Genomic DNA, 9,670 nt, shown 5'->3' with positions numbered 1-9,670 from the left:
AACAATAAGAACACGGACTTCGTTTTGTTTCAGGGGACGATTCAAACCCCTTATGTTCCAAGCAGCGACACTACCCATTGAAACCCATAGAACCGGGAGTGCTTGCCCCCTCAGATTGACTGCCATTTAGATTACTTCCCATATATTTCGACATTTCAGTAGGAGTGGATTCCAAGACCTCTTCATGCACCGTAGTTACCTTCTAAGTGCCACCATCTACTTCAGCCGAACCATTACCAGCACCTGGATTTTCATCATCCTTATCGCTATCTAGGACCTGAAACAGGTTAGACACTTTAACAGTTGGATGTCCGGAATTAGGGCAGCCATCCGTCTTTGTTCCAGATGTACTGGGAGCATCTTTGTTACCCTTTGGTTTATATATAAATTTAGTTTTTTGCTTCTTTTGTGGGAAACCTTGTTTAGCCATTCGTCGTCGGTCAGTTACGAACCCTTCCTCATCTACCACAACCTGCTTTGCCTTGTCCTTGATAACTTTGCTACACGAAGAATGGTCATGGCCAAATAAACAACATGTGGGGCAGTGTAACGGCTTCCACTCATACTCAACTTTAACTCGTTCCATAATGTATCCCTCCTCATCCATCTTAGGAATAGCTATTGTAATGTGGTCCTTAAGCTCATCACCCGCATTCACCTCAATCATTGCACGAGCATAGCTGCTCCTGCCCCAATTTTCTACACACATATCAGCTGTATATGAGTCAAGCCTTTTCGGGATGCCCAATTTGGAAGCCAACAAACTTAGTCCGTCATCCGTGTACACCGAGATCGGCACATTATGCAATTTAACCCATAGTGGAATAGCTTTCACACCATCCTTTTTCAAGCTAACCTTTGGTGACCATACACTCAGAAAAATCGGGACTTTTCTTATCAACCAAGGACCTCCTTCCAAAACCTTCATTAACCCATCCCTTGAATCAAACTTGAAGAAAAAAAAAGCCAGCCGAGTTCATCATAATCTTTAGACACTGATGAAACAATGGTTAACCGGGCAGGGTTAACACACTGGTCTCGTCAAGAAGGGTTAATCCCTTCCTCTCGAGGATCGCTGGCTGGATCACCGGTGGTTGATCTCCTGCACAAGGAAACAAGCCGTGACTCGTAACAAGGAGGATGGGGTGGGGGGTGCTCCTTGTTACCACTCTCCGGCGTGAGAATCAGTAGTTTGCTTGGGAAGCAAAGTAAGATAGTAGTAGTAGTGAGACAGTTGTGAGAAGATACCTCAAACCTGGTTTGGGGTTGGTATTTATAGCCGAGGAGTGAAGGAGGATGATGATGGATGGACTGACGACGTGCTGCACCCTTTCAGGTGTGTCAGGCTCGTCGGTTATGGAGGTTACGCCACGTCAGTCCATTGCTTACGTAGCTCTGACAGGTAACTGCCATTGGTGCCACTTGCACTGTGGTGTCAGTACCACTTGCTTGAGTACATAGGATGCGGTGCAAGCCGCATCGCTACGTGCGGTAACATCTGAAGTTACCGCGTCTCCTACTTGTGATCAAGGAATACGCGAGATGCGGTGCTAGCCGCATCGTCGTCTTGCCTGCATCCCTTGTCGTGACGAAAATGTCCGTATGGTGCGGTGTCAGCCGTACCGCTACGTTCATCTTCTTCTATGCCTAAGGTAAGGCTTTCCTGTATTGATAGAAGTGTTCACTGGATGCGGTGCGATGCCGCATCGCTGTGAATACTTCCGTTTTCATACACCAGATGTGATGCTATGTCGCATCACTCTACCGTTCTCATGTTCCATGTAAGTCCTTCTTTGTTACTAGATAGATTGGATTCAACCCTTGTGTCGACGCGTTCCCGCATGGGCACAAGTAGGTTGTTAGTTAGTGGGGGTTTTGATAAGGGTAATGGTCACTCGCGGTCCATGCTGACGCGAGATCTGGGACCATACCCCTTCAAGTCCCCCCAGTCTAGTGTTGCTGCCACATACAAGGTGTATGTGGGAGGAGTACTGGACTATGGTGTTTGGAAGGTAGTTTGGAGTCTGGAGAAGATCCTAGACCATGTGTGGTCTTTTTTGTATGTAAATGAAGCTGGAGGTCCGGAAGGGTCATCTGACGCCTCTTCCGTATCGGTGAAGGGATCTCGTCTGATGCGAGATTCTCAGCCGATTTATGTCACCAGGTGGCCTGCCACCTGTTGTTGTGCCGAAGGTCTCTTGGAGACCTTGTTAGTAATGCTGCACAAACTTCGAACCAACCTCTGAGGTGGTGGTTCGAAGGTATGTGGAGGTTTCCCATCCTTTAAAGGTGGTCTTTTCTTCATACCAATTGTTGAATTGGTGCATGAAGAAGAAAAGAAACTTTTGGACCTGAAGGGGTATGGTCCCAGATCTCGCGTCAGCATGGACCGCGAGTGACCATTACCCTTATCAAAACCCCCACTAACTAACAACCTACTTGTGCCCATGCGGGAACGCGTCGACACAAGGGTTGAATTCAATCTATCTAGTAACAAAGAAGGACTTACATGGAACATGAGAACGGTAGAGTGATGCGACATAGCATCACATCTGGTGTATGAAAACGGAAGTATTCACAGCGATGCGGCATCGCACCGCATCCAGTGAACACTTCTATCAACACAGGAAAGCCTTACCTTAGGCATAGAAGAAGATGAACGTAGCGGTACGGCTGACACCGCACCATACGGACATTTTCGTCACGACAAGGGATGCAGGCAAGACGACGATGCGGCTAGCACCGCATCTCGCGTATTCCTTGATCACAAGTAGGAGACGCGGTAACTTCAGATGTTACCGCACGTAGCGATGCGGCTTGCACCGCATCCTATGTACTCAAGCAAGTGGTACTGACACCACAGTGCAAGTGGCACCAATGGCAGTTACCTGTCAGAGCTACGTAAGCAATGGACTGACGTGGCGTAACCTCCATAACCGACGAGCCTGACACACCTGAAAGGGTGCAGCACGTCGTCAGTCCATCCATCATCATCCTCCTTCACTCCTCGGCTATAAATACCAACCCCAAACCAGGTTTGAGGTATCTTCTCACAACTGTCTCACTACTACTACTATCTTACTTTGCTTCCCAAGCAAACTACTGATTCTCACGCCGGAGAGTGGTAACAAGGAGCACCCCCCACACCATCCTCCTTGTTACGAGTCACGGCTTGTTTCCTTGTGCAGGAGATCAACCACCGGTGATCCAGCCAGCGATCCTCGAGAGGAAGGGATTAACCCTTCTTGACGAGACCAGTGTGTTAACCCTGCCCGGTTAACCTTTGTTTCATCATTGGCGCCCACCGCTACTCTTAGCATTTTCTAAACCATCCCTTTTTCCTCTCTCACGATCATGACTGATCACCAAAACAACACTGCGGATAACCAAAATCATCCAATCCCAAACCCGGTAGGGGTCAATGCCTCGACCTCCTAACCCAGACACATTGGCACGTCCACACAAAGGAGCCCCTCCTTTATGTTCGGACATGACTTATCACAGTTCCCATCTGTGATCCCACCAGGCATGACCGTTCATGCCTGGTACGAGCAGCAGGCAGCCACGCTGACTGCAGCATACAACCGCGCTTGTACTGAAGCGAATATACGAGCTGGGCTTCCCCCAGCACCGCACACCCCTGTTGAGCGTATTTTACAATACGACGGCAGGATACATTCACGCCCGGCTTCAAGAAGCCGACGTGAAGAACGGGGATCGTCTTACTGTTCGGTCCACACCCTCAACGAGGATGATTCCTCATACGGGTCCCACACCAGAGGACCGGTACATACCCGCCTTGGCCCCCATGGCGAGGACAGGAGGCGATCAACCTCCAGACGCGGCCCAGGCATTCAGAGCCGATTGGGCCCACAACCATACACCGAAGGGTACGGTCATACCGACCCTGACGACCACAGCTACCGCGGTGATTCGCATGACACCAGTAGCAGACCGGGAGGACGCAACTATGTTCCTCCCAGTCATCCCCGCAACACATACCTTAGGGCGGCAAAGCGCCCTGCGAACGAACCATACAGGCCAAAGGCAGCGGCCGAAAATTCCAAGTTCGGCACGCGGATTGCCAACGCCCATGTCACCACGACAAAGTTCCCATTCAACGTTGGGAAATACAGTGGTTCGACCGACCCGGACGACCACATGAACGTCTTCATGGGCGCGGGCATCAACGGCCAGTGGGACGAACCCACTTGGTGTAATTTTTTCCCCCAGACCCTTACGGGCCTGGCCAGGGCATGGTTCGATTCTTTGCCAGTGGGATCACTGGATTCATTCGAGGACTTGCGTACCAAGTTCCTCGCACATTTTTGCCAGCAGCGACGCCACGAACGAGATTCGTGTGACGTCATGAACATCTGGCGAAGGAACGACGAATCGCTCGAAGCATTCGTCGTCCGATATAATAAAGAGTGCCTGGAGATAGGTGACGTGGCAGACCAGATGGCACGAAACCACTTCATCCGGGCCGTCAAAGACAGAGAGATGATCATGACCATCTCTGGCAAGGAGGGCTTGCCCAAAAAATGGGAAGACGTCATGACTGCGGTCAAGAAATACGCCCAGACACAGCGGTCACTCGAACCGCATGTGACAAAGGCAAAACCCCAAGCCGAAACATCCCAACAAGGGTCCAAGCGTAACAATAAACGCAACCGGGACGTTGGAAATCGCGATATTTCCAAACCATACTTCCCGCAAACCAACACGTTCGACCCAAAGAACTACAACCCCGCCCGAGACAGTCGGGCGTCAAAAAAAGAATCTCGGGACCGCAACTGGACCGAGATCACCATGTCGCCAACTGAGGTCCTCCTTGCGGACCCACAGTTCTTGCGACCGGCCCAACCAATGAAGTCCAAGAAAAATCAGGACCTCACACTCTACTATGAGTACCACAAGGACTCGGGCCACACCACCAACAGTTGCATCAGTCTCCGACTGGAGATTGAGCGCGCCTTAAAGGAGGGGAAACTGCAACATCTTTTGCCAGGTGGGCAAAAACCCACCAAGCGCATTACCCCTCATGGCGAAGGTACCTCCTCCGGGAAGAGAACCATGCACGTGGCTTCCACCCACATGATCCACGGAGGCAAGGGCAGGCCGCGAAAAGCGGCAAGAAGGCCGGAATGTGACTGGAAGGACGAGCAAGTCGTCTTTCCAAAAGTCCGAGGCGGACCGCGCGATAGGCGCGCCGTCGTCATTTCAGGCCAACTGGCACACTACTGCACCGAGCGTCTATTCATCGACCCGGGCAGTACATCTGATATAATCTACGAACAATGCTTCAACCAGTTCGACCAGGAGGACAAAGATCGGTTGCAAGCAGTAGATTACCCGTTAACCGGGTTCGCAGGGGAAACGGTCTTTCCCCTAGGCCAGATTACTTTCCCTGTGCGTCTTTCCAGCGGAAACCGCACAAGGACAGAAGAGGTAAACTTCATGGTTTTACCTCACACCTCCAGATATGACGTACTCCTCGGGAGAGAATCCCAAGGAGATTTCAATATGATTACGTCGATCCCCCACTCTGCGGTTGGTTTCCCAACCGAATTGGGGGTCGCGATAATCTATGCCCGCAGGGACGTCATGATGTCGGACGAAGTACGTCCGACCAAGGTCGCAAGGCCCACCCCCAACGACCAGCCAGAAAAATGGGTTCTCAACGCGAGATACCCAGAACAAAAGGTCACATTGGGTCACGCCTTGTCCCCGACCACCAAAGCGCAACTGAAGCAGCTCCTCTTCAGGAACCAAGACATCTTCGCATGGACACCCGCAGACATGACCGGGGTCCCACGTGATATTGCGCAACATCACTTGAATACCATGCCAGGATGAAGACAAAACGGCATTCCGGACTCCCACCGGAAATTACTGCTATACAAAAATGTCGTTTGGGTTGCGCAACGCGGGCTCAACCTACCAAAAGTTGATGAACGACACTTTCCGCGGCCAAATAAGCAAAAGTGTCGAAATCTACATGGACGACCTGGTCGTCATGAGCATGGAAGAAGATACCATGCTCACAGATATTGAAAGAACATTCCAAACTCTGCGAAGCGTTAACATAAAGCTCAATCCAGGGAAATGCTCGTTTGGAATGGAAGAAGGCAAATTCCTTGGGTTCATCGTGACTAAAGATGGATTCAAGGTAAACCCGGAAAAAGTCCAGGCGATCGAGCGCATGCCATCGCCTTCATCGATGAAGGATATGCAACGGCTAGCCGGCAGGCTAGCGGCACTCAACAGATTCTTAGCCAACCACGCAGCTAAGTCTTATCCGTTCATCAAGACCCTGCGGAGCTGTTCAAAGAAAGAACAATTCCAGTGGACCGCAGAGGCTGAACAGGCCTTCCGGGAAATGAAGGAGTGTTTGATACAACTCCCAACTTTAACCGCACCACGCAAGGATGAGCCGCTCATACTATACCTATCCGCCGCAGACAACGCGGTGGGTGCGGTACTAATTGTGGAGCGAAAGGGGGTTCAAACACCCATCTACTACATCAGCAAGATGCTCAACGACCCAGAGACGAGATACTCGATAATGGAGAAATTGGTGCTAGCATTAGTACACGCTTCAAGACGGTTGCGACGCTACTTCGTAAACCACGTCATCACAGTGCTAACCAATTACAGGATCGGCCCGATCCTCTCCAAACCCGACATCTCTGGGAGATTAGCGAAATGGGCCATCGAGCTGGGCGCGCACACGATACATTATAAACCGCGCCCCGCGATTAAAGGCCAAATCTTAGCTGATTTCGCCGCCGAAGTACCGGTGAATCGCATCCAAGAATGCGAAGAAGCACAAACTCCCGCACCAACGCCACCCTCCTCAGAGACATGGGCACTCTTCACCGATGGTGCCTCCAACGATGAAGGGGCGGGTGCAGGTCTGCGACTCGTCAGCCCTGACGGCCAAGAACTTACATATGCAATCCGCCTCGAATTCAAAAGCACAAACAACGAGGCAGAATATGAGGCTCTGTTAGCGGGGCTACGTTTAGCAGTCAAACTCGGTGTGCAACATCTGGAAGCCCACGTCGATTCTTTGTTAGTTGCAGGCCAAGTACGCGGCGACTATGCCGCAAAGGGGGATATCATGATCCTCTACCTCGAGCAAGTCCTGCAACTAAAATCCAAATTCGCTTCGTTCAATATTCGCCATATTAATCGAAGCGAAAACAAGTCCGCAGATGCACTATCAAAACTTGCATCTACCGGCTTCCAACACTTGGCAAAGCAGATACGCATCGAAATCCTGCAAAATCCTTCGGTACCCCTGCGCCAAGTAAACGTCATTCAATACGGTTCAACATCATGGATGACACCTATTATCGCATATCTACAATCAGGTGTGATTCCCGAAAGCAAATCAGAAGCACGCAAACTACAACACAAAGCGTGCCATTATCAAATGGGAGACGGTATCTTATACCGCAAATCATACCTCGGGCCACTACTACGATGCGTCAACCCCCAGGATGCCACATACCTCATTCGAGAGATACACGAGGGCATATGTGGCATACACGCTGGACCACGCATGGTAGTGGCCAAAATCATGAATGCCGGGTATTACTGGCCCGGCATGCACCTGGACGCCGTCAAAGAGTTGCGCAAGTGCATTGACTGTCAGCGTCATGCTCCAAAAACCTTGCGGCCAAAAAACAACTTAGTCCCCGTCACAACCGCATGGCCCTTTCAGAAATGGGCAATTGACGTTGTGGGACCTTTCCCTGACGCTCCAGGTGCGGTTAAATTTATCATAGTGGCGGTTGACTACTTCACCAAATGGGTAGAAGCAAAACCACTCGCCTCAACCACTGCTATGATAACAAGAAAGTTCATTTGGGAACACATCATCTGCCGTTTCGGATTACCAATGTGCATTGTCACCGATAACGGCACCAACTTCGCTGCCGACGAATTTCAAAAATGGCTAGAAGAACTACATATTGAGCACATATTCTCATCAGTCGCACACCCGCAAGGGAACGGCCAAGTCGAGAGTATCAATAAAAGCCTAGTCGAAGGGATCAAGGCACGGTTGGGAACGGCCAGGCGTGGCTGGGTCGATGAACTCCCAAGTATCTTATGGGCTCACCGCACAAGCCCAAAAACAAGCAATGGGGAAACACCCTTCAGCCTAGTCTACGGTTCAGAAGCGGTGATCCCCGCAGAAGTAGGTCTCCCCTCTCCGAGAATGTTGGCTATTGAAAATGTCACACCCTCAAAATCCACATGCGGAGTATTACCGCGAGGCGTGTGACGACCAGGATCTTAGCCACTAATTATTTTGAACGGAATAGTTATGGTTATAAACATTAGCATATTTAGTGACCCAATTTAAAATTTTTCAAAACATAGTTTAAGTTCGCAGCGGAAAAGGGAAGAAAACGTATCATAATTGAAACCACAAGTTTAATAACATGTTACTTACGACCCACGCACTCCATCCGATTGCAACGTCCGTCCAAAGCTGTATCGAGCAACCTGCAAAGCATGCAGTAGAGTGTCAACATAACGTTGGCGAGTTCACGTGTTTGCAGTTTTCCAGTTTTAATTCCAAAAACTTGTTTTAACCAGTTAATTACCCCGTTTATACATGCCATGGGGAGCTACCCCATAAGTAAGCGACTAAACTGTTTTTCCAATACCGAACACTAGGTAACCGTTGCGTTTCCGCAGGATGCCCCGATGTCAATGTTCTATCATCATTGACGGATGCCTGAGTACATTAGTTCACGACCGATCCCATACCATGGCACGGTGTGAGGTTGGTAAGACCTAAATAGCGCTATCAACTAATAACCCGTTCGCCTGGCCCCGGCGACTAATCGGTATTATGTATAGTAGGGACTTGAGTGATAGAGTTTCGTTTAGTGTTGCTCGTTGCATTTCCGTATAAACAGTAATTAACTAAAAGCTCCCAATAACAAGGGAAGAAAGTAAGTTTGTATCCCTCACCGGGGATAATGTTGTTACCCGTATCCCACACAAGGAGATAGAAATACCGCATCCCTCGTAAGGAGATAGTAAGCAATTCCAAACCAGGAAAAGTTGTTTCGTTCCGTTTCCCAACCACCGGGAACGCATGCTTTAAGTAAAAAGTAGTGAACTCACCTTTGCTTTGCTCGGTAGTTAATTTACTCGTGTTACGTTGGTCAACCATACCCTATTATGGTTTATAAATATTTATTAGGTTCGTGAGCAAGTAATGGCATGTACAACTACACATATTTAGCACATAGCACGTAAGTCACACTAGCATAGCAGTATATGCGTCATTGGGCCTATCCTATCATAAAAACAGTTAAACAGTTAACAGTCAAGCATTAACAGTAGCACACAGTCCAAAATATCAGTTTGTGCGGCCCAATAACTAAGCAAGGCAGTCCAGTCGAAACCGGGTGGTCTCGACTCGAGAACAAGAGGTCCCGAGTCGCAACCACTGGATTCTAGGTCGCAACAACTCGTCTCGAGTTGTGAACATTTGAGTCGCAACCGTAGAGGTCTCGAGTCGAGATCATGAGATCTCGAGTCGCAATCGTGCGGGTCTCGACTCCTGGAGTGTCTTGTCTGGTTTCGAATTGTCCCTCAATGGTCTCGAGTCGCAACCGTAAGGTCTCGACTCGTAGACTAT

The 9,670-nt window shown here is 49.6% G+C and overlaps 1 protein-coding gene across 1 annotated transcript; it reads right to left on the bottom strand.

Moving 5' to 3' along the window:
- Nucleotides 1-202: 202 nt before the first annotated feature.
- On the bottom strand, nt 203-928 carry LOC110942879. The gene has a single exon (XM_022184639.1). It carries the CDS (start codon nt 926-928, stop codon nt 203-205), a length of 726 nt encoding a protein of 241 aa, XP_022040331.1.
- Between the last annotated feature and the right edge of the window lie 8,742 nt (nt 929-9,670).

This window comes from Helianthus annuus, chromosome 9, assembly GCF_002127325.2.
Source record: "Helianthus annuus cultivar XRQ/B chromosome 9, HanXRQr2.0-SUNRISE, whole genome shotgun sequence".
Lineage (NCBI taxonomy): Eukaryota > Viridiplantae > Streptophyta > Magnoliopsida > Asterales > Asteraceae > Helianthus > Helianthus annuus.
Note: the sequence above shows the minus strand (reverse complement) of the source record. Positions and strands in the feature narration are given on the sequence as shown.